We start from the raw sequence: 25,511 nt of genomic DNA on the forward strand, positions 1-25,511 counted from the left end.
GTACCTCTTCCCAGAGATGCTGCCTGGCCTGCTGAGTTCACCAGCAACTTTGATGTGTGTCACCCACCTTTGGATAAATTTGCAAATGATTTTCTTACAACTCACAAGGAATGTAACTTCAACCAGATAAAAGTGTGTTTTGGCATTGTATAAAAAGTTAAATTTTCCCAGTTTTTTTCTCTGTGGCCCTTCTGCAGATTTGAACTGAATAATGTTGAGTGGCCAATTTATTAGGTACATCTGCTTGTTAATGCAGATATCTAACCCGCAAATTGTGTAGTAATAACCAGTGAATTGTGTGGTAGTAAGCAGCGAATTGTGTGGTAGTAACCAGCAAATTGTGTGGTAGTAACCAGCGAATTGTGTGTAGTAAAAGCATGCAGACTTGTTCAGTAGGTTCAGTTGTTGTTCAGACCAAACGTCAGAATGGGGAAGAAATGTGATCCAAGTGACTTTGACCATGGAATGATTGTTGATGCCAGACAGGGTAGTTTGAGTATCTCAGAAACTGCTGACCTCCTAGGATATTCATGCACATCTTCTCTAGAAATTACGGAGAATAGTACAAAAACCAAAAAAAAAAATCCAGTGAGCAGCAGTTCTGTGGGCGAAATGCCTTGTTAATGAGAGGTCAGAGGAGAAAGGCCAGACTAGTTCAAGCTGACAGGAAGGTGTCACTAATTTAACCTCACTTTACAACAGCGGTGTGCAGAAGAGCATCCCTCAATGCACAACATGTTGAACCTTGAAGTGGATGGGCCAAACAGCAGAAGACCACACTGGTTTCCACTCCTGCACCTAATAAAGTAGTCACAGAGTGTTTATCTATGTGACATCTTTCAGGAAGAATGCAGAGGCCACAGCATCAGAAACTGGGAGAGGGTGGGTGAGCAGATTCATTTATTTATCACATGAACACCAAGATGCACCAGAAAATATGCTATTTGCGTTGACAACCAACACAACCTAATGATGTGCTGAAGCAGCCAAGCGTTGCCACACATTCCAGTGCCAATACAACATGCCCACAGTGCTCGAAAGATCCACACAGAACACCACATGTAATAAAGGAAGCCCCTTTCCTCCTTCACACCCAACCACACACACACACACACACACACACACGCAGACAGTCCTCTCACTCCAGCCCCCAGTTTTCAGGACTTCCAATCAATCTTTGGGTCTGAACTTCAGTATTGACCCCAGGACCCTGGTAACTTGTATGGGTGTGCATCCAGCCCAGGTGTTCCTGTACCATTGCTGGCTTATACCTCACAGTGAGGAAAACTGTACGTTCAGTTCACAAAATGGACTAATCCAACCTTCTGTTAGTATGCTTGTGGGTCAATCATTCTCTCAATCACGAGTGTATGATTGCCCTACTCTCAAAGTGATGGAAGTTACATCACACAAACCAATCTTCCGTCCGTGGACTCACTTTACACCTCACACCGCACGCTGTTGGAGCAGTGCTGCCAGGATAATCAAGGACACGACCCACCCAGCCAACACACTTTTCGTCCCTCTTCCCTCCGGGAGAAGGCTCAGGAGCTTGAAGACTCGTACGGCCAAATTTGGGAACGGCTTCTTTCCAACTGTGATAAGACTGCTGAACGGATCCTGACCCGGATCTGGGCCGTACCCTCCAAATATCCGGACCTGCCTCTCGGTTTTTTTGCACTACCTTACTTTCCATTTTTCTATTTATGATTTATAATTTAAATTTCAATATTTACTAATTTTTACTATTTTTAATATTTAGTATTTGTAATCCAGGGAGTGGGAAGCGCAGAATCAAATATCGCTGTGATGATTGTACGTTCTAGTACCAATTGTTTGGCGACAATAAAGTATAAAGTATAAGTTAGGTCTTTGACAGTGCTATCAAGCTGGCTGGTTGGGTCTGTACCAAAGGAGAGGTAAGGCACTCCTCGCCTCTGCTAGGCTGCAGGTCACCCTTGGGCAAGGTGTAGCACCTGCTTAGCCCTCCGATTAGGGTCACGTGAAGCTATGGAAGGGGGTGGCGGACTGATGTATGAGCAGCTGGTGCACATCACAAGTCCCGGTTGTGCAACCACTGACGCCAGGCAGACAATCTCTGAAGAATATTGATAATGGCTGGGGTCGCCCGTCTTGCAAAGACACAGCCCAAGAGGCAAAGGTAAGCCACTTCTGTAGAAAAATTTGCAAGAGTACTCATGATCATGATCATGATCACCCGTGCCATACAACACAGAATATAATGAACGAATAATCAACGAATGTTGTCTCACTGACACCCAGTTTAAGCTTTCACAATGATCACTGTCCAGATCTGATCTAAACCTGGACCAAGCCGCTGAATTTGACAATAAGAGGGATGGCTGTTGACATGAAAGTACCCCAGCAAACTGAAGACCACGGGTATCAATGGGAGAAAACTCCAGTATCTAAAGTCATCGCTCCTATAAAGCAAGGCAGCTGTGATGAGTCTCCAGCAACTGGGATTCTCTATGTGTGAGTCTAACTATTCTCTTCAAAGACACTGTCAACTGTAGAGAGCTGTCCTAATAGTTCCTGTTGTACTCTTCTCACCAAAATCCCTTGAATCTTTCTGATTCTTCATTTCAGTCACTTGTGCGTCTCCAGTTTTAATCACACCATTGCTTGTTGGTGCTTCAGCTTTGGAATTTCCTCTAACATGCTTCTTGAAATCTGCCTTGTACCTGACATATTTTCTAACTTGGCATCAATTTGAACTTGAGTTACTCTTTGAATTAGCGAGTGAGTGAGCAGCATTGTTGCAGGGCAGGAGCAATTTGAAAATATTAGGTCTCATCAGAGTGAGTCCTATTTGAGACAACAAAAAGAAAGAAGGTGCAAGGAGAGTGGCCATTGTGTGAGTGAGCCAGTGTTAGAGTGGTCAGGCTTTGGTGAGAACAGGCGGAGACTAAGGGTCACACACAAAATGCTGGAGGAACTCAGCAGGCCAGGCAGTATCTATGGAAAAGAATAAACAGTCATCATTTCAGGCCAAGGCTTCATCAGTCCTGATGAAAGTTCTTAGCCTGAAACATCCACTGCTAGCATCTGTAGATTTTCTATTGTTTGTGGAGACTGAGGGTACTGGGTTGTCAGTTAACATTCATTCCTGATTCTGGAGCTTGGGCTTCAGATGTTGGAGCCAAATGTGAGGAAAATGGAAAAATATGGACATTGTGTAGGTAGAAGAGAGGAGTTTAGTTAGCCATATTAAATTAATTGGTTCAATGAAGAACCTGTTCCTGTGCTGTGTTCAAGGTCTTACTCCATGTTACTATGTTAAAAATTCTGCAAAAATGCAGTCTATTTTGTGTTAACTTGCTGTTATACATGGTCTGTAATCTTCTTCTTCACTGCCTGCATTAATTCACTCATTTGAGGTTCAAAAAGATCATAGTAGATCCTCGATTTGTCGAAGTCCTCTCTGATAGAAGCCATATCCTGGAGGGAGTATGAATCTTCTCTCGCTGTCCATATGGTCAGACTGTATCTGCATGAGAAAACACTCAGGATAAAGCGATGATGCAGGGTCAAACTGTCAAACACATCCAGACAATGAACGCTCATTATAACATAGATCAGTATAGCATAGTACAGGCTCCCTGGCCCATGATGTTGTGCTGATTCTTTAATCTTCTCTCAGATTAACCTAACCCTTCCCTACCACATAACCTTCCATCTTTCTTTCATTCACTAAAACACAGAAGCAGGAGCATAGTCCCTTCGAACTTGGTCTGCCATCCAGTCACAGCCGTGACCCTCAATAGCATAATCCCCACTCTCCCAATACCCAGTGATGTCTTTTGCATCTACAAGCTTTTGGTCTCTTTGACAAAGGTCTTGTTCTGCTTTGGTATGCTAGTCATGCTGACAAATGCAAGTGTTGTTTTGTTCTACATGATCTGTACTCTTCTTGTTTGCTGCCTGCCTTACTTCACTTATTTGAGGTTCAAAACGATCACAGTGCTCCATGATAGTAAAAACACCAAGTTTCATCACCCTCACCAGGCCAGGCCTGATCCTCTTGCCTTGTTTTAGACTCCCCATCCAAAGGAAATATTCCTTCACCATTCAAACTGTCTGGTCCTATCAAGTTTTGTATGTTTCAGTTACAGCCTGTCTCACCTTTCCTTACAGGGCAGTTCTGCCAGAAAAGGCACTGGTCTGATGTAAACAACAGGAATTCTGCAGATGCTGGAAATTCAAGCAACACACATCAAAGTTGCTGGTGAACGCAGCAGGCCAGGCAGCATCTGTAGGAAGAGGTGCAGTCGACGTTTCAGGCCGAGACCCTTCGTCAGGACTAACTGAAGGAAGAGTGAGTAAGAGATTTGAAAGTTGGAGGGGGAGGGGGAGATCCAAAATGATAGGAGAAGACAGGAGGCGGAGGGATGGAGCCAAGAGCTGGACAGGTGATTGGCAAAAGGGGATACGAGAGGATCATGGGACAGGAGGTCCGGGAAGAAAGACAAGGGGGGGGGGGACCCAGAGGATGGGCAAGAGGTATATTCAGAGGGACAGAGTGAGAAAAAGGAGAGTGAGAGAAAGAATGTGTGCATAAAAATAAGTGACAGATGGGGTACGAGGGGGAGGTAGGGCCTAGCGGAAGTTAGAGAAGTTGATCTTCATGCCATCAGGTTGGAGGCTACCCAGATGGAATATAAGGTGTTGTTCCTCCAACCTGAGTGTGGCTTCATCTTTACAGCAGAGGAGGCCGTGGATAGACATGTCAGAATGGGAATGGGATGTGGAATTAAAATGTGTGGCCACTGGGAGATCCTGCTTTCTCTGGCGGACAGGGCGTAGATGTTCAGCAAAGCGGTCTCCCAGTCTGCGTCGGGTCTTGCCAATATATAAAAGGCCACATCGGGAGCACCGGACGCAGTATATCACCCCAGTCGACTCACAGGTGAAGTGTTGCCTCACCTGGAAGGACTGTTTGGGGCCCTGAATGGTGGTAAGGGAGGAAGTGTAAGGGCATGTGTAGCACTTGTTCCGCTTACACGGATAAGTGCCAGGAGGGAGATCAGTGGGGAGGGATGGGGGGGACGAATGGACAAGGGAGTTGTGTAGGGAGCGATCCCTGCGGAATGCAGGGGGGGGGGAGGGAAAGATGTGCTTAGTGGTGGGATCCTGTTGGAGGTGGCGGAAGTTACGGAGAATAATATGTTGGACCCGGAGGCTGGTGGGGTGGTAGGTGAGGACCAGGGGAACCCTATTCCTAGTGGGGTGGCGGGAGGATGGAGTGAGAGCAGATGTACGTGAAATGGGGGAGATGCGTTTAAGAGCAGAGTTGATAGTGGAGGAAGGGAAGCCCCTTTCTTTAAAAAATGAAGACATCTCCCTTGTCCTAGAATGAAAAGCCTCATCCTGAGAGCAGATGCGGCGGAGACGGAGGAATTGCGAGAAGGGGATGGCATTTTTGCAAGAGACAGGGTGAGAAGAGGAATAGTCCAGATAGCTGTGAGAGTCAGTAGGCTTATAGTAGACATCAGTGGATAAGCTGTCTCCAGAGACAGAGACAGAAAGATCTAGAAAGGGGAGGGAGGTGTTGGAAATGGACCAGGTAAACTTGAGGGCAGGGTGAAAGTTGGAGGCAAAGTTAATAAAGTCAACGAGTTCTGCATGTGTGCAGGAAGCAGCGCCAATGCAGTCATCGATGTAGCGAAGGAAAAGTGGGGGACAGATGTACCTGGGGTGGCATGGTAACGTATGAAGTGGTTAGCACAACTCTTTACAGTACCAGCGACCCGGGTTCAATTCCCGTCATTGCCTGTAAGGAGTTTGTATGTTCTCCTTGTGACTGCTTAGGTTTCCTCCGGGTGCTCCGGTTTCCTCCCACATTCCAAAGACGTACTGGTTGGTAGGTTAATTGGTCATTGTAAATGGTCCCGTGATAAGGCCAGGATTAAATCGCGGGTTGCTGAGTGGCACGGCTCGAAGGGCCGGAAGACCCTATTCTGCACTGTATTCCAATAAATAAATAAATAAAACCTTCACAGCGTTCCCTCTAAGGGGAGGGGAGGGGAACGTCGACTCAGACCATGAGAGGCCTGCGTCGGGCATTTTCATGCCTTACAAGGCGCAGATTGGAAGTCTGTGTGGGGCAACACTCCTCGCACAGACTAAAGCAATGTGTGATTAAGTGCCTTGCTCAAGGGCGCAAACACGTTGGCACAGCTGAGGCTCGAACTAGCGACCTTGAGGTAACTAGACGAACGCCTTAACCACTTGGCCACGTGCCTAACTAAGGGAGACTCTCTCTAAGGGAGACATCCATTATTAGGTAATGAGAGCTAGTAGTACACTATGTAACCTACCCCCGGATTGAAACTCTTGTAATGAAGACCAACATGTCATACTAGGAGAACCTCTTTACTCAAAGGTTGGTGAGAGCATGGTGAGAGGTGGTGGATACAGATTTGATTTCAACAGTTAAGAGAAGTTTGGATAAGTACACGGATTGGAGTGGTAAGGCGGGCTATGGTCCAGGTGTAGATCAATGGAATAACTGTTTAGCATGGACTAGATGGGCTGAAGTGTCTGTTTCTCTGCTGTGGTGCTCTATGAGTCTATGAGAAGAGCATTTCAACAGCCAAGACACAGAAGCCAAAGGGCTGCCAAATGACTTTATTATGGATGGGTATGTGATAGCATAGGTGTAGGGGCTGAAGGGCCTGCTTCTGTGACATGTGATCCTATGACACTACCTTTCCTACTGAAGTGGATATCTTCATATGTTATACTGCGTCTCTCACATTTCCGCCCTCTGGCTCAAGAGAAGATTGCCTTGACAAACATCTCGTGTCCTTGCTAACAACAGGCAAGGTCCCAGCGGACTAAGCAGCCAATTTTGTCCCTATGTTCAAGAACGGCCATTGGAACAATCCAGAAAATTAGAGGCCTCACATCAGAAGTAGGGAAGTTACTGGAGAGAATCCTTTGGGATAGCATGAGGCGCATTTGGCCTGCTTAGGGTCAGTCAGCATGGCTTTGTGCGGGTTGGGTCATGCTTTACCAACCTGATGGGAGTTTTATGAGGAGGGGATGAAGATGATTGATGAGGGTAGGACACGGAATTGAGTAAAACAGTAACAACATCTCTCATGGTAAGCTGATCTAGAAAACTAAGCTGCATTGGTTGGGGAACTAACACTAAGAATAAGAAGTCACATTAAGTGGTATAAACTTTGGTTAGGCCGTACTTGGAGCATTGTGCGCAATTAAGGAAGGATGTGGAAAACATTTATTTCTGTGGATGTTGTTTATTTGGTTTTCAGCAAGGTCCAGCATGGTAGACTGGTTTGGGTGGTTGGATCCCATGGAATCCAGGGAGAGCTAGTTAGGTGGATTCGAAAACACAGCTCAGAGATAGGAAACAGAGGCTGGTGGCTGAACACAAGAAAATCTGCAGATGCTGGAAATCCAGAGCATCACACACAAAATGCTGGAGGAACTCAGCGTGCCAGGCAGCATCTATGGAAATGAATAAACAGTTCAAGTTTCAGGGCAAACCCTTCATCAGGACTTGCTGTCCTGGTGGTGGTTGAAGGCTGTTTCTCAGAATGGAGACCACTGACTAGCGATGTGCCACAGGGGTCAGTGTTGTGATCCTTGTAATTCGTTATTTATATACAGGATTTCGAGGTGAATGCACCAGGCTTGATTGCTACGTTTGTAGTTAATATGAACTTAGGAGGTGGTGTTGACAGTGACAGAAGTTATCGTAGATTTCAGGGGGATCTTGATAAGTTCAGTAAGTGGGCCGAGGGGGCGGCAAATGGATTTCAATACAGGTAAGTGTGAGGTGATGCACTTTGGAAACTCAAACCTGTGTAAAACTTAATGGTGGGGCAATGGAACAGCGGGACCTAGGAGTACAAATGCATAGTTCAAGGAGAAGGGAAGGAATTAAAAGGAACCTGAGAAGAGAAGTTTTTCAGGCAAGCAGAGGATGGTGAGTATTTGGAACGAGCTGCCAGAGGAAGTGGTTGAGACAGGTTCAATAGTATCATTTTAAAAGAACTTGGACAGGCACATGGAGGGAAGGGGCTTCGAGGGATACAGGCCAAACACAAAAAATTGGGACTAGCTGGGTGGGCTAGCATGGTTGGTGCAGACTGATTGGGCCAAAGGGCCTGTATCTGTGCCGTATTGCCCTGTGACTCTAAGAACAAGTTTCATTCAAAGTGAGCCAACTGCTGGCAGAAGAATCCTTTTACCTTTCGGACTGCTGCAACAGCCAGCGTAGCTGAGGCCAGGAGGGTACGACCAGTGCGGCTCTGACAGGGAATGTAACTGGCTGGCACAGCGCCCGACAAACCTCCTCCATCTCCTTCACCATCTCCCAGGTGTAGCCTAAAGAGATACAGCCATGTTTACCCGTGTTTTCAACAAGACAATTTGGGAGATATTAAGAACAAGTAAAATCATCATGGGGCAAAAGAGAGTGGGTATCAGTTTCCTCAGACAAAGAACGGTTACGCCTCTTTGCCTAGAAGACATATGAAAGCAGAAGCCACAGGGCTGATCAGCCTTCGGCCCAGGTCAGAGGTCTCTGGCGAGCTACTGTTGGCAGTCTGTGCCCCCGTAGGGGTGATGAGCTTAAGAAAAAGAATACGACACCCTCCTGGCAGTAGCTGGCTGACTGAACAGGAACAATTAGAGCATAGCATACACCACCCACTTCCTTTAAAAATATGAATGTATAAACTTATTGCAGTAAAACATTCAAGGACGTGTGCAAATATTTTGATTAATCACAGAAAACGGAACTTTTTATTATAGAAAAATGTGTGGATGTACTTTAATTAATAAAGTGAGACTTGGTAAAGGTAACATATTTGAGATGCTCAATATATAAAACAATATTGAAGCCTTGCATTATGATTGTGGTAAGTAAACATAAGCCTCATGTTAACCTCACAATCATCTCTATAATGGTCAATAAACATTGCCTTTTTACTTTGGCTAATTCGTACATTACTTATCACGTGTCTGAGCTCCACAATACCCGGTCTGGAGGTCAGAGGCCCGTCATGGAGTTGGAGGTTCAAAGGTTCATTTATTATCAAAGTATACAACTCTGAAATTCTTCTTCTTCAGATAGCCATGAAACCAGGAAAGAAAAGAAAGGCAGCACGACATCGACCCTCAAATCCCGCTTCCCCCACAAAAAAAGAACAAAATTGGTCAGGCACATTGACTCCCAAATCCCACCCCCCACTGCACATAAAAAAAACGAGAAAGATCGAGCGAAAAACACAGAATACAAAAAAACCTATTAGATTAAAAAAAAGTCCACAGTCCAAAATGCAAAAAAACTGTGCCCTCTCCACAGTAGAGCAATCTCACCAATGATAAAAAGCCAGCCTTCCTTCTCTCCCCTCTGTGCAGAGCGATCTCACCAATGATAAAAAGCCAGCCTCACCTCTCTCCCCTCTGTGCAGAGCGATCTCACCAATGATAAAAAGCCAGCCTCCCCTCTCTCCCCTCTGTGCAGAGCGATCTCACCAATGATAAAAAGCCAGCCTCCCCTCTCTCCCCTCTGTGCAGAGCGATCTCACCAATGATAAAAAGCCAGCCTCCCCTCTCTCCCCTCTGTGCAGAGCGATCTCACCAATGATAAAAAGCCAGCCTCCCCTCTCTCCCCTCTGTGCAGAGCGATCTCACCAATGATAAAAAGCCAGCCTCCCCTCTCTCTCCTCTGTGCAGAGTGATCTCACCAATGATAAAAAGCCAGCCTCCCCTCTCCGGCAGCACAGTGATATCACCAGCAATAAAAATGTAGTCTTCTTTCTCCATGCAGAGTGATCTCACCAACAATAAAAAGGCAGCTGTCGGCATTTCAATCTCCCTCGTCATTTAATCGGCGAACAACGAAAGCTTGAATCGGTGAAATGGAGTCAAACATTGACTCACAGACTTCTCACCACGAGGTTCCCACATGCTGCCTCTGCCTCCCGGAATCCTCTCTGAAATTGCAGATCGCCGAAACACTCAAACAATCTCCAGACTGCAAATCATGGGCTCCAATGGCTCCAGAATCATTCAAGACAAAGACCAATTAACCAACCAAACAGAACATCTTTGAAATGTGGGAGGAAATCCATGGACTCACAGCAAGGTCGTACAAACTTCTTACAGACAGCGTTGGAATTGAACTTTGAACTCCAACGCTTCAGCTGTAGTGGTGTCATGCTAAACACTACGCCTGTTGTACGCTGGCCACGTTGTTATTCTGCTGAACATTGTGGGCATGCTATGTTCAAGATTCAAGATTCAAAAAACTTTATTGTCATTCTAACCGTACATCAGCTCTGCAGGGCACAATGAGACAGCATTTCCCAGGAGCAGTGCAATCATATCATAACAAACGCAACACTAAATAATAAACATAACAATAAACAGTAAAACACAACAGCCACATGTCAGTTAAAATCAAGTGATAATTGTCCAGTGCAAGTTAAAAGTGTCCAAAGCAGAGTCAGGTAGAGCAGTCTGACTGCCTGTGGGAGGAAGCTGTTTAGTAGCCTTGTGGTTTTAGTTTTGATGCTCCTGTAACGTTTGCCCGATGGCAGAAGAACAAACAGTTCATAGAGAGGGTGTGAGGGGTCTTTAATGATGTACCGTGTCTTCTGGAGGCATCGACTCTGAAAGAGGTCTTGGACAGAAGGTAGGGAGACCCCAATAACCTTCTCTGCCCCCTTAACCACCCTGATGCAGGGAGGAGGTATAGTGGCCTGAAGATCCACACTCAGGATTTTAGGAGTAGCTCTTCCCCTCCACCATCAGATTTACAAACAGCCCATGAACCCATGAACACGACCTCACTATTCTTCTTTTGAACTATTTTATTGTAACTTACAGTAAATTACGCAGTTTATACCTGCACTGTGCTGCTGCCACAAAACAACAAATTTCACGACTAACATCAGTGACAATAAACCTGATTCGGATTCTGACATAAATCTGTGGATTTATCTGCATGAAATTACTGGTATAAACTGTCACAAAATTTACCTTGATTTTGAACAACTGGCAGGGTCGTTGTCCATCCCAGGGACAGGGTTACATCTGTCAAGTGTGAGGTCACTATGTGCAGAAACTCACTCGCGATTCTCTCTGAACTGTTCCCACCTGGTCCAGGAAGCACATCCGCATTGATCCAGACCGGACGGGCGAGACAGTGCTTCATCGACAGTAACATTTTCATAGCTGGTTCCACCGCTGATAAACTTCAAATATAATAGAGTACTGCATTTTAATAAACTTCAAAAATAACAACATACTGCATATTAATGCAAAGTAGTTTCATTTGACACAAATGTAGACAATAACATAAATTAGTCTAATAAAATTGTAGCTAATGTTACCTGAGACAACTGCTGTTTCCTATTTACCTGCCTTTGATACTCTTTGGCAAGCCAAGAAGCAAAGCCTTAACGACTTATAGACTCGTCCCACACTCGTCTCCTTCCACTTGCTATTCACTATTTCCACCCAGAGCAATTCCACAGCACCATCCACTGCATCCTTTTCACTACTGATTCTGGGCCTTCCCCCTTTCCCATTTCCCACCTCTCACTGCTACTGGTTGGAAGCTCCCACCTGCTTTAAAAAGGCAGCAACGATACCAGTACCTAAGAAGATAGTGCAAGCTGCCATAATGCCTATTGCCCGGTAGCACTCACATCTACCGTGATGGAATGCTTTGAGCGTTGGTCATAACTAGAATGAACTCCTGCCTTAGCAAGGACCTGGACCCACTGCAATTTGCCTATCACCACAATAGGCCTATGGCAGACGCAATCTCAATGGCTCTTCACATGGCCTTAGATCACCTGGACAATGTAAACACCTATGTCAGGATGCTGTTTGTTGACTATAGTTCACTATCATTCCCACAGTCCTGATTGATAAGTTACAGAACCTGGGCCTCTGTACCTTCCTCAGCAATTGGATCCTCAACTTCCTAACCAGAAGACCACAATCTGTGCAGATTAATGATAATATCTCCATCTCGCTCACGATCAACACTGGTGCACCTCAGGGGTGTGTGCTTAGTCCACTGCTCTACTCCCTCCATGCCCATGACTCAGTGGCTAGGTATAGCTCAAATGCCATCTATAAATTTGCTGATGATTGGTAGAATCTCAGACGGAAATGAGAGGGCATTCAGGAGCGAGATACACCAGCTAGCTGAGTGGTGTCACAGCAAAAACCATGCACTCAATAGCAGTAAGATGAAAGAGCTGATTGTGGAGTTCAGGAAGGGTAAGATGTGAGAACACAAACCAATCCTCACAGAGAGATCAGAAGCGGAAAGAGAGAGCAATTTCAAGTTCCTGGGTGTCAAAATCTCTGAGGATCTAACCTGGTCACAACATATCGATGTAGCTATAAAGAAGGCAAGACAGCAGCTAAATTTCACTAGGAGTTTCAAGAGATTTGGCTTGTCCAACTAAAACACTCAAAAACTTCTATAGATGTACTGTGGGGAGCACTCTGACCGGCTGCATCACTGACTGGTACGGGGGTGGGAGGAGTCTACTGCACAGGACCAAAAGAGGCTACAGAAAGTCATGAAGTTAGTCAGTTCCATCTTGGCTACTGGCCTCCGTAGTATCTAAGTCATGTTCAAGGAGCGGTGCCTCAGAAAGGCAACGTCCATTATTAAGGACTCCCATCACCCAGGACATGCCCTCTTTTCATTGTTACCATCAGGAAGGAGGTACAGAAGCTTGAAGGCACACACTCAGGAACAGCTTCTTCCTCTCTACCATCCAATTCCTAAATGGACATTGAACTCATGAACACTACCTCACGTTTTAAAAAAAATATTATTTCTATTTTTGCACTACAGATATTTTTAATCTATTCAAAATACATATAAATACTGACTTCATTCGATTTACTTATTTCTTTTTTTGCTTTCTATATTTATCATGTATTGCATTGAACCTGCTAATTAAATTTGGAGACGATACTACATTGATTGGCCTTAACTCAAATAAAAACAAGGCAGCCAACACAGAAGAAGTCATCACCCTGACACAGTGGTGTCAAGAAAACAACCTCTCCCTCAATGTCACAAAAACAAAGGAGCTGGTTGTGGACTACAGGAGGAATGGAGACAGACTAACCCCTGTTGACATCAATGGATCTGGGGTTGAGAGGGTGAACAGCTTTAAGTTCCTGGGTATACACATCACTGAGGGCCTCACTTGGTCTGTACGTATAGGCTGTGAGGTGAAAAAAGCACAACAGTGCCTCTTTCACCTCAGATGGTTGACGAAGTTCGGCATGAGTCCCCAAATCCTAAGGACTTTCTACAGGGGCACAATTGAGAGCATCCTGACTGGCTGCATCACTGCCTGGTATGGGAACTGTACTTCCCTCAATCGCAGGACTCTGCAGAGAGTGGTACAGACAGCTCAGTGCATCTGTAGATGTGAACTTCCCACTATTCAGGCCATTTACAAAGATAGCTGAGTAAAAAGGGACCCAAAGATCGTTGGGGACCCAAGTCACCCCAACCCCAATCTATCCCAGCTGCTACCATCCGGGAAATGGTACCGTAGCATTAAAGCCAGGACCAACAGACTCCGGGACAGCTTCTTCCACCAGGCCATCAGATTGATTAATTCACGCTGACACAATTATATTTCTAAGCTATATTAACTGTTCTGTTGTATATATTACTGTACATACTATTTATTATAAATTACTATCATTTGCACATTGCACATTCACACAGAGATGTAATGTAAAGATTTTTATTCCTCACGTATGTGAAGCATGTAAGAAATAAAGTCAATTCAATTCAATTCGCTGCCCCTAAGATAACAAATTTCATGACATATGCTGATGATAATAAACCTGATTCTGATTCCTGTTCAGTCCTGATGAGGGGTCTTAGCCCAAAACATCGACTGCTTAATCATTTCCTTGAACGCTGCCTGACCTGCTGAGTTCCTCCAGCATTTTGCGAGTGTTATCGAGTACTGTGATAATGCCTTGCTGGATTAACAAAGCTGGTACTTGGGAAGACTGAGTTCATGGTCCTGGTTCTCCCTCAACCATCAGAGTTCAAAGTAAACTCAAAGTTCAAAGTGAAGAAAGTATACGTTACCATGTACTACCCTAAGATTCATCTTCTTTCCGGTATTTAAAGGGAAATAAAAAAATTGGACAGAATCTATGAAAACTTAACATAACCAAAGACTGGTTAAAATCAAGGTGCAAAAGAAGACAAATTGTGTAAATAAAAAATAATACCAAGAACATGAGCTGTAAAGGGTCCTTGAAAGTAGTCTGCAGGTCACAGAGTCGAGGTGTGTGAAGTTATCCACGCTGGTTCCGGAGCCTGATGGACAAAGGTAGTAACTGTTCCTGAACCTGGTGGTGTGGGACCTAAGGCTCCTGTACCCCCTGTCCGATGGTAATAGCAAGAAGAAAGCATGGCCTGGATGGTTGGGTCTTTGATGACGGATGCTGCTTCCCTGTGGCAGGGCTCCTTGTAGGTGATAGACTGGGCTGTACCCACCCACTTTCCATAGTCATAGTCATACTTTATTGATCCCGGGGGAAATTGGTTTTCATTACAGTTGCACCATAAATAATTAAATAGTAATAAAACCATAAATAATTAAATAGTAATATGTAAATTATGCCAGGAAATAAGTCCAGAACTGGCCTATTGGCTCAGGGTGTCTGATCCTCCAAGGGAGGAGTTGTAAAGTTTGATGGCCACAGGCAGGAATGACTTCCTATGACGCTCGGTGCTGCATCTCGGTGGAATGAGTCTCTAGCTGAATGTACTCCTGTGCCCAACCAGTCCATTATGTAGTGGATGGGAGACATTGTCCAAGATGGCATGCAACTTGGACAGCATCCTCTTTTCAGACACGACCGTCAGAGAGTCCAGTTCCATCCCCATAACATCACTGGCCTTACGAAACTTCCACAGACTTTTCCATTCCTGGGCATTGGTGTTTCCATACCAGGCTATGATAATACTGTGCATCTGTAGCGTTTGTCAAAGTTTGTGGTGTCTAGGCAAGGAAACCATGTCTTTGTTGTAGCTGTTAGGTCATACACCTCTGTTACTTTTTGTGTTATGAATGTGCACTCACTTAGAGAGCTTTAAGCTTTGAATTTCTACAGTTTTTACTTAGTCCAGTTTATTTTCTGCTGTATAACTTTGCTTATCGAAGCTGTCCTTTTTCTGTCAGACTTTGATCTTCAGCTCTCTCTCACTATATTATACCACTACTCCCTCACTTCTTTTTGACTTATAAAATGTCCCATCACTGGGGCCCTCTCTATGACTCATTGAAGCACTATTTAAAATTGCACCTCATTGCTACCGACCAATTGAACAGAACAGCATTCATTCAATAGTTGTCAAAACCAAACTTCCAACAGACAGAGTCACAGAACACAACAGGGCTGGGATGGCCCTTCGGCCCATCGAGTCTGTGCTGAACTATTCATCTGCCGAGTGCCATTGACCTGCACCCAGACTATTGCTCTCCATACACCATGTACCCATCCAAATTTCTCTTAAATGGTGAAATTGAACCCACATCTACCACTTCGCCGGCAGCACATTCCACACTCTCACCAGCCTCTGGGTGAAGAGATTCCCCCTTGTGTTCTCCTTAAATATTTCGCCTTTCACCCAATTATTTATTTATTTGGTGCTGCAGCACGTATCAGGCCCTTCTCGTCCCAGCAACCCCACAACCCGATGGACCCTAACCTAATCACAGGACAATTTACAGTTACCAATTAACCTATCCAGTATATCTTTGGATTATGGGAGGAAACTAGAGGACCCGGAGAAAACACACAAGATTACATGGGGAGGATAAACTGAGCCTCACCAACACTTTATACAACTTCCACATAATATCCCATCTCCTGTACTCAATTCTTTGATTTATGAAAGCCAGTGTGCCAGAAAGTTAGGTATGGGCCCCAAAATCCTCAGAACTTTCTTTCGGGGCACAATTGAGAGCATCCTGACTGGATGCATCACTGCCTGGTATGGGAACTGTACCTCCTTAATCACAGGACTCTGCAGAGAGTGGTGCGGACAGCCCAGCGCATCTGTAGTTGTGAGCTTCCCATGATTCAGGACATTTACAAGGACAGGTGTGTAAAAAGGACCCGTAGGATCATTGGGGACCTGAGTCACCCCAACCACAATCTATTCCAGCTCCTACCATCCGGGAAATGGTACCGCAGCATAAAAGCCAGGACCAACAGGCTCTGGGACAGCTTCTTCCACCAGGCCATCAGACTGAAGAACTCATGCTGATTTGAGTGTACATTGACTGTTCTATCTATTATAAATTATTATAAATTACTATGATTGCACATTGCACATTTAGATGGAGACATAACGTGAAGATTTTAATTCCTCATGTATGTGAAGGATGTAAGAAATAAAATCAATTCAATTCAAAAATATCTACCTGTGACACCACTTTCAAAGAATTATGAATTTGCATTCCAAGTTCCCTCTGTTCTACTGCACTCCTTAGTATCCTTCCACTCACCGTGTGTCCTACCCTGGTTTGTCCTCGCTAAGTGCAAAACCTCACACTGGTCTGCATTAAATTCTATCTAACAGTTTCCAGTCCATTTTTATAGTTAGTCTACATTAAAGTTTAAGTTCAAGTTGAAGTTTAATTGTCAGTCCTCAGGGTCAAGGTGCAAAGCGCAGTACATACAGTCACACACAGCACATATAACACATACAGTTATGATGGCAGAAAAACAACAGCCCAGGTCTCTGAGTCTCATTGTGTTTAGACTGATGGTGCAGGAGTCAGATGCGAGTGCAGCCGCAGTGAAATGCAATCCAACTTGTCCTCCCCCGAGTGAACACTGGAGGGCAGCACTAACAGGAGCAGGACCAGCCCTCAACCCAGCATGGAGTCCATGTCATTCCCACATCAGCCCCGACATCTCCTTCCCTGGGTGGCTGCAACAGGCAACCCCCACCCCACGGCACGAGGGCCTGGTCTGCAGAACAACCGAAGTCACACAGCTCCCACGCCATCAGTCTCGCCAATAAATTGGTTAACTAGACTTGCAGTATTCTACATTAACAACATCTAAGAGGGTCTTGTAATCGCAAGAAAATGTCCCAAGACAATTATTTTCATCATTTGTTGGACTGAGGACTGCCTCCGCGCATTGCTGCTTGTGCCTTACATAAGAACATGAGAAATAGGAGCAGGAGTCGGCCATCTGGCCCGTCGAGCCTGCTCCGCCATTCAATAAGATCATGGCTGATCTGGCCATGGATTCACCTCCACCTACCAGCCTTTTCCCCATAATTCACTTACTTTGCAAAAATCTACCCAACCTTGTCTTAAATATATTTACCGAGGTAGCCTCCACAGCTTCAACGGGCAGAGAATTCCACAGATTCACCACTCTCTGGGAAAAGCAGTTCCTCTTCATCTCTGTCCTAAATCTAAACCCCCCCACCACAAATCTTGAGGCTAAGTCCCCTAGTTCTAGTAGCCCCCTAGTTTTTCCTCCTTGAGTGGCTGAAGTTGGCGGTAACTCAGTAGGCAACAAGCCCAGCTCCACGACTACCAAGCAACTCACTAGTAGGACAAACCTACAGCAGTTGTTGTTCTCAATATCCAGCAGTGTCTTGTGATCGCACAAAAGATGTAAAGGACAAACAACTACACCTTTGTTTGGATCACAAGGGGCCACTGCAACTGAGTGGGCCACTACTTTACCAGCAGTCCCACTGCAAGCTTAGTAGAGATTTAAATAATATGGACGCTTTTGGTGGTTGTACCTCTTAAAATCCAGCTTGATGCCTTTATCTGACTGTAGCACCTCGTTCAACCAGTTTTGCAATGTGTTGTCGCTGTCGGTTTCGGGAGGATGGGCCATAATTGGCCCTTGGCTTCCAAAAACAACATCTGCTTCGATCATATGTGCATCACCTATGTTAATGTGAAAATAGGGATCTGTTAGTGATGGTCATCTAATGTTTCTCTTCTTCATTGCAAAGCACAAATTTCATTTAAACTTCCAAGAACATTAGATCACTGGTCTGTTAAATCGTCTTTGAATGTAATGAGGACCTACCCAAACGTTACAGGTAAGCCAGCTCCCACCAATGTGCAATGTAACATCTTTCAGACCAGAACTGGAAAGCTGCCCTAAAAAATGCTTTAAGCACCAGTGATCAGAAACTTAATTACTGCCCATCACACCACTGGTATTTAGGGCAGCAATGAAGCTCCTCCATCTCTGGCGGTGTTCTGGGCTTTCTTCATCGTGTCAGTAGCTTCCTGTCAGTTTTCGCCACTGTCAGTCATGCACGTCCCAGGAATACCGTCGCACTCAGATGTAGAAGGATTCTTCATTACCATACCCGGAACAATTTTGTTTGACCATTCACGGTTGTTAGCCCTGAGCTGAACCCCTGAACTGAAGGACCAGTAGACCACTCATGGTCTGGTCTCTACCCTTTGACCTGTTTGGCATGGGTAACGCCACCAAGAGCCAAAGTATAACACCCTGACTCCGACCAACATAGCTCTCTGGGTCACTGAGGCCCACAAGCCTCCAAACCCAATGACCATATTGTGGTCCTCTTGGAGGAGTGATCAGAAAATCAAGGTTCAATTCCCGCCACTGTCCGTAAGGAGCTTATACGTTTCCCCCTGTGACAGTGTGGGTTTCCTCCCATATTCCAAAAGACAGGGTTAGTGGGTTGCGGGCACGCTATGTTGGCACTGGAAGCATGGCGACACTTACAGGCAGCCTCCAGCACATCCTCAGACGGTATTGGTCGTTGATGAAAATGACACATTTCACACTTCAATATGCACACAACAAATAAAAGTTAATCTTTAATCACTGAATGTTGCTCCATTTTACCCCTTCCTCTCTGGGGAAATAATGGGCCACTGTGCCTAATATAGATTGAAGGAATACATTCCCCAGCCGAGAAGCTAAGGACTCTGTGGAAGTTCAGTTTGCTTCTGGAACTTATGAAATTCCAGCAGTGAAGTCATTACAACTCAGTGGTCTGGGTCTTCTGTTTGTGATTCGGTTGTAATACTGGTAAGGTAAACTGTCAGCCTCAGGACTGCAATTCCAGTTGATATCAATGTCTATGAAAAACTTCTAATCTGAAACAGCAGAATGTGTGACCTCCCACTAATGCATAAACTATGCCTTAAGCTCCGTTAGCCAGCTGGTATCTTGCCTCCCATTACGTCTACCATAATATAACACATCTAAATCGAAATAAGACAGCATCAACGAACCCTTAAGAGCCAAATAACGCGAGCCAATAGAATTCAAAAGTCAACTGAAGGGGTAGCCAGTCAGCACCAAGACAAGCGAATGGGGGTCTATATGAACACGAGCATTCCCAGAGAGAAGCACCAACAACTGCACACTGAGGGTGTCACCTCAACTGGCAATGAAACGTCTGCAAGCTAATTAACAAGCTTGGTGAACACCGCAACACCAAACATCTAAATCCCTCTGTAATAGAGAGTTTGGGTGGCGGGGTGGAGGTACATCTCTACCAAAGGCCATCCTTGGGCAAGGTGTAGTACCTGCTGAACTCCTCCATCAGGGTCACATGAAGTCATGGGAGCAGGTGGTGGATGGTCGTACGAGCAGCCGGTGCAGATCACAAGTCCTGGTTATGTGACCACTGACAATCTCAGACAATCTCTGAACAGTATTCATAATGGCTGGGGGTCACAGATCTTGCAAAGACACTGCCCAGAAGGCAATGGCAAACCAGTTCCGTAGAAAAAATTGCCAAGAGCAAGCATGGTCATGGAAAGACCTTGATCGCCCACGGCACACGACAAATGAACGAGCAGAGAATTATAGAGATGTAAACGTCACCATGTAATGATATTCTTCCTCTTTCTGGTACTAAATGGTCAACTACTTATTCTGATATTCCACTCTATTTGTTCCAGTCCTCGAGCGAGGAAAATCAGCCTGCCAGCATTTCAATGGTATCATCTTGTATCCTTCTAAACCTAGTCAATATAATTCAGGCTTACTGTCATGGAAATGAAATTGTTCCTCTGGGGCCAAGGTGCAAAACACACTACACAGCACATACAGTTCCTAAGTAATATTAGTACAAGTCCCTAGGTCGCAAGGCCTGAAGATTGATAGGTTGACAGAGTGTGAGGTGCATGATTAAGTAAGACAGTGTGATGTTACTGGCACCATTATAATAAAAAGGCAGCTGTGTAAATATGTGAAACAGCAACAATAAAAGATGAAAAGTGACCAGTGGGGAAGGACTGGCAGGGCATTCAGACAGTGTATGTGTTTACATATTAGTCAGTTTGACTCAATCTCTCTTCAGTTGCCAATTCTCTATTCTAGAAATTAATCCAGCACATGCAGTGTTTTATCTCTCAATCCATTTCAAAGTTCAAAATAAATTTATTATCAAAGTATCTACACCATATACCATATAAGATTCATTTTCTTGCAGGCAGCCACAGGAAAAATAAGGAAGTATAACAGAATCCATGAAAAACCGCACTTAACAAAGACCAATAAATGTCCGATGAGCAAAAGAGGATAAACAACTGAGAACACAGCTGCAGAGTCCACAGACCAGAGCCAGTTCAGTGCTGAGGCAAGTGAAGCGATCCACCCCAGTCCAGGAGCCCGATCGTTGTTTAGCAACAACTGTTCCTGAAGATAGACCAAGTCCCTGAGTGACATGGCCCGTAGATTGATGGTGCATGGATGGTGTCCTGGAACCACAATTCTGCAAGGCCAAGCAGCCTCATGTGCGGCACCTTGTCAAAGGCCTTCTGAAAATCCAAGTATACAACTTCAACCAATTCTCCTTTGTCTATCCTGTTAGTTATTTCCTCAAAGGATTCCAACAGATCTGTTACACAAGATTTCTCCTCAAAGGATACTATGCTGATTTTGGCCTATTTTATCATATGCCTCCAAGTACTCTGAAACCTCATCCATCATTACGGATTCCAACATCTTCCCAACCACTGAGGTCAGGCTAACTAGCCGATAATTTCCTTTCTTCTGTGACGGGGTCCTGAATTACCCCTATGAACTGTGCTCAATTACCCCTATGAACTGTGCTTTTGAAAAGAGAGAGAGAGAGTTAATTAACACCGACATCTTGTTTTTAAGAGAGGGAGAGACAAAGACTGCTTTGAGATGGAGTTATGAACCCCTAAGGTTCATATTTTCTGTGGACTGTCACTTTAAGGCACGAGAAAGAACTGAGGCTAACTTTTGGATTTCTGCTGAGTTTGGAGAGAGAGGGCACCGAGAAGCTCGTGGGTCGCTATGGTGACCGAGGGCAGTGTTATTTGATGGACAATCGATGTTATGGTTTTTCTGCAGCGTGTTTACTTTTTACAAGGACACTGGTTTCAGCTTCTGTATTCTTACAGAGACAGAAGGGAGGAACTGTTTGAGTGACAGTTGGTACTCAGTACAGGGAGATAAATTGAAGGTCAGATGATAGACCTCACACACATGATCTTGGACACTGAATGAGCTTTGTTGTGCCCACAGAAAAAGTGGGTTTTTGGAGGATTGATCAGGTGGATCGATCAGTGGCTCTTGCAGTGTGAACAAGGCGTGACTGATGGGGAGTTATTTATGTGTCCAACCCTCGCCTGGGTTAATAGCTCCACCACAGAAGAATGGTCCCCTTTGTTGTGGTCACAGTCAGTGACTTTTAAAGGATTTCGGAGGACAACGGGAAGATCGACAGTGTCAGCTGACCTGAAGATTCAAATCTCTCCCTGCCTCTCTCTCCATCACTACTCAACTCAATACCACGAACTGAACTGAACTTCACTCATTATCGTAAGACTATTTACCCCTAGACTTGAAGAAGCTTGGTTTTCATATATATTCTACACTTACTTATATATAATCATTGCTAACCTGTTTGATTTATCTGCATTTATATTACTGTATTGAGTAGTTACTAATAAATATTATTAATTAATAGCAGTACCGGACTCCAAGCTGTTTTCCATTTCTGCTGGTTCTTTAACCTGTCACGGGGTACGTGACACTTCTGCCTCCTTCCCTCCTTAAGGAGTTGAGTGACATTTGCAGTTCTCTAGTCCTTCTAGATACCATTCAGTATCTAGTGATTTTAGAAAGACCGTTATTAATACCTCCACAATCCCTTCAGCCACCTCTTTCAGCCCCTAGTCCATCTGGTCCACGTGACTTATCTAGCTTCAAACCTTTCAGTTTCCCAAGCATCTTGTTCTTAGTGATAACAACTACACACAATTCTGCCCGCAGACACTCTTGAATTTCTGGCATTGTTTGTTCCACCTAGATATTTACTTTCTACGCCTTTTCCTTTACACACAGATGATTGTATCTCTGTTGTCATTATAATATCTTACTGTTCAGTGCTTCTTTCATTCGAGCTTTTCTGTTTGCAGCATGATACCAGATGATTTCCAGGGCATCCTTTGAGCGTATTCTTCTTTGCTTAAAGAAGTACTCCACCGCACTTTCTCCTCCACCTCCACCTAACCAATAAAGCAGTTTTAGGGTTGTTACCATTGGGGAAAACACACTTGCATTGATCTTTCACATGCATGTCCACGTTAAAGGGAACCTCTGAGATGTTCACAAGGGCCATTAGAGGAAAGGATTACAGGTGTTTTTGAGGTAATCTCTATAACCGAGTTCAAACAGAAATGCATTAACCATTTAAAAGCATTTGCTGGGCTCCTGTTCAGCGGGGATGCATTCACCTTGGCTCTGGGCGGGAACTGGTGAGTCCCACACACACTGGCCAGGGGAGGGTGGGTCTAGGACGCATTGACCTCCACTCGGGGGTGGAGGGCCCAGGACACATAGACCATCACCGGGGATGTGTGGGAGTTGGAGTCTCGGACACACTGACCACCGGCCGATGTGGGGGCTCCTCGTAGACAGACTGAGCACTGTCCGGGGGTGGAGGGCCCAGGACACATAGACCATCACCGGGGATGTGTGGGGTTTGGAGTCTCGGACACACTGACCACCGGCCGGTGTGGGGGGGAGGTGGGCTCCTCGTAGACACACTGAGCACTATCCGGGGGTGGAGGGCCCAGGACGTTGACCATTCCCTCTGCGGCCTGCTGACTAAGGACTCGCTTGCTGCCGATTATTGACTCGCGCCACTCCCTCTCTCTGCTTTCGAGTTCACATCACACCGTCCCTCGCTCCCCTGGACTGCGGCCTTCTGCCCTCCCTCCCTCCTTCCAAGGGACTTCGAGCCCCGTCCCCCGGGATAAACACAACCTGCATCGGTGTCCATGTTGTGAAGTTAACGCCTCTCTGTTCCGGGCACCTTCTGCTGCCTCTACCGGTGACCCGGTTTCTCCGGAGCCGTCCCTGCACGGCAGACAGCGGAGACAGCAGCGTCTCTGTGCAGCTGTGGGGGCTTTTCAGCCGCCCGACACCCTTCATCTGCGCTGCGAAGGTGGTGTTGGGGGGCTGGTGGGTGACAAGTGAGTCCTGGCGAGTGAGTGGTGAAGGGTGATGCCAGAAACTGGAAGTGATGGTGGGGAAGGCAACGGGCTGGAGAAGATAGCATCTGATACTGGACACTGGGCCATGGAACAAAGGGAAGGGAGAAAGAGGAGTGGCGAGGGGGACACAGGTAAATGTGGGAAGAGAGGGAGGGAAGTGGTTACCGAGACATTGATGTTGATGCTGTCAGGGTGGAGGCCACCAAGCAGGAATACGAGTTATTACTGCTTTAAACCTGCATCTGGCATCAAAATGGCAGTGGTAGAAGTCGTGAATAGACACATCAATGTACTAACAAGATGAAGGGTTTCAGCCCAAAACATTGACAGTCCATCTTCCTGCACAGATGCTGCACAACCTGCTGTGTACCAATACACACCATTTCTTGTTCTATACCAACCCACTTACCTCCTAGCCTCTTTCCTTAGCTGTAATACTAGATTCTGTATTCTTTTTAACTACTAGGAATTTTTTAATGAGTTGATATCTGACGAAACTTGGTACGTCACCAAAGACTCCACAAAATTTCTACAGATTCAAGTTAATATCACTTTCAGTGCACAACAGTAAAGGAGAACGAAATAATGTTACTCTGGATCCAATGCAGCATAAAAATAAACACAAGAGATTAAGAACACAATAATTAAAAAAAACAAATATAAATACATCAAATAGATAATATATAATGCCTATAGAAAGTATTCACCCCCTTGGAAGTTTTCATGTTTTATTGTTTTACAACATTGAATCACAGTGGATTTAATTTGGCTCTTTGACACTGATCAACTGAAAGGAATTCTTCGTGTCAAAGTGAAAACAGATCTCTACAAAGTGATCTAAATTAATTCCAAATATAAAACAAAATAATTGCATGATTCCTCACCCCCTTCAAGTCAGTATTTAGTAGCTGCACCTTTGGCAGCAATTACAGCCTTGAGTCTCTCTACCAGCTTTGCACATCTGGACACTGCAATTTTTCCACATACTTTACAAGACTGCTCAAGCTCTGTCAGATTGCATGGGGACTGCAAGTGAATACTCTTTTCAAGCCCAGTCACAAATTCTCTATTGGATGGAGGTCTGGACTCTGACTTGGCCACTCCAGGCTTGTTTTTAAGCAACTACATGTAGCTTTAGCTTTATGCTTGAGGTCAGTCTTGCTGGAAAACAAATCATTTCCCAAGTCGCAGTTCTCTTACAGACTACATCAGCTTTTCCTCCAGGATTTCCCTGTATTTTGCTGCATTCATTTGACCCTCTACCTTCACACACCCTCCAGGGCCTGATGCAGGTAGGATCCCCACAGCATGATGCAGCCATCATCATGCTTCATGGTAGGGATGTCTTTGATGATGTGCAGTGTTTGGTTTATGCTAAACATAGCATTTAAGCTGGCCAAAAGGCTCAATTTTGGTTTCATCAGACCATAGAGCCTTCATCCAGCTGACTTCAGAGTCTCCCACATGCCTTCTGGCAAACTCTAGCCAAAATTTCATGAGGGTTTTTGTTTCAACAGTGGCTTTCTCTTTGCCACTCTTATAACTCCTCCAAGAGTTGCTGTAGGTTTGTTTTCACTTTGACACAAGAATCTTTTTCTGTTGATCAGTGTCAAAAAAGCCCAATTAAATCCACTGTGATTCAATGTTGTAAAAAATAAAACATGGTAACTTCCAAAGGGGGGGGGGGAATACTTTTTATAGGCACCATAGGTATCATTGATGGTGAGTAGGCCAGTGTTGCGTTGAGCAGTTTTGACTACCCTTTGTAGATATACCATGGACTACATTCTGACTAGTTGCATCATAGCATCCCCCTCATCTCCAAAAGATCTCTCAGTCCTAGTTTACAAATGTTCTCTTCTATTGCTTTTGTTCTTATCCACTTTCATACCACAATAACAATGACTGAACACTGTTTAATTT

At 45.0% G+C, this 25,511-nt stretch overlaps 2 protein-coding genes across 5 annotated transcripts in view; one reads left to right on the plus strand and one right to left on the minus strand.

Moving 5' to 3' along the window:
• The window catches only part of LOC140211514 (uncharacterized), a 28,292-nt gene extending 11,836 nt beyond the window's left edge, over nt 1–16,456 (plus strand). The window contains exons 4-6 of one of the 3 annotated variants that reach the window (XR_011889500.1): nt 2,313–2,496; nt 4,159–4,339; nt 9,830–16,456. Coding sequence is in view for 1 of the 3 variants with exons in the window: in XM_072281301.1 (XP_072137402.1) it covers nt 2,313–2,318 (6 nt within the window). In the remaining 2 variants the exon portion in view is untranslated. The other 2 variants (XR_011889498.1, XM_072281301.1) reach the window with 2 other exon arrangements.
• fam151b (family with sequence similarity 151 member B) lies at nt 30–23,526 on the minus strand. Of its 2 annotated transcripts, XM_072281303.1 has the most exons (6): nt 23,359–23,526; nt 22,470–22,598; nt 17,855–18,005; nt 11,044–11,258; nt 8,244–8,379; nt 30–3,511 (listed from the first exon to the last, which is right to left on the minus strand). In XM_072281303.1, the coding sequence occupies exons 1-6, from the start codon at nt 23,372–23,374 to the stop codon at nt 3,346–3,348; spliced, it is 813 nt and encodes a 270-aa protein (XP_072137404.1). In that variant the 5' UTR covers nt 23,375–23,526; the 3' UTR covers nt 30–3,345. The 2 variants fall into 2 exon arrangements, with proteins under 2 accessions (XP_072137404.1, XP_072137403.1); XM_072281302.1 differs by lacking the exon at nt 23,359–23,526 and having other exon boundaries at nt 22,470–23,335.
• Between the last annotated feature and the right edge of the window lie 1,985 nt (nt 23,527–25,511).

The sequence above is a fragment of the Mobula birostris genome, chromosome 17 (genome assembly GCF_030028105.1).
Source record: "Mobula birostris isolate sMobBir1 chromosome 17, sMobBir1.hap1, whole genome shotgun sequence".
In the NCBI taxonomy this organism is placed as follows: domain Eukaryota; kingdom Metazoa; phylum Chordata; class Chondrichthyes; order Myliobatiformes; family Myliobatidae; genus Mobula; species Mobula birostris.

Bases quoted from the DNA above. Each gene is read 5' to 3' on its own strand.
- fam151b (XM_072281302.1), bottom strand. From the start codon at position 22,632: ATGGTAACAACCCTAAAACTGCTTTATTGGTTAGGTGGAGGTGGAGGA. The intron at 8,380-11,043 runs GTAAATTTTGTG...GTATCTCTTTAG, and splicing joins GCCAGTTGTTCAAAATCAAG to GCTACACCTGGGAGATGGTG. The intron at 3,512-8,243 runs GTAAAAGGATTC...TTTCTCATGCAG, and splicing joins CTGTTGCAGCAGTCCGAAAG to ATACAGTCTGACCATATGGA.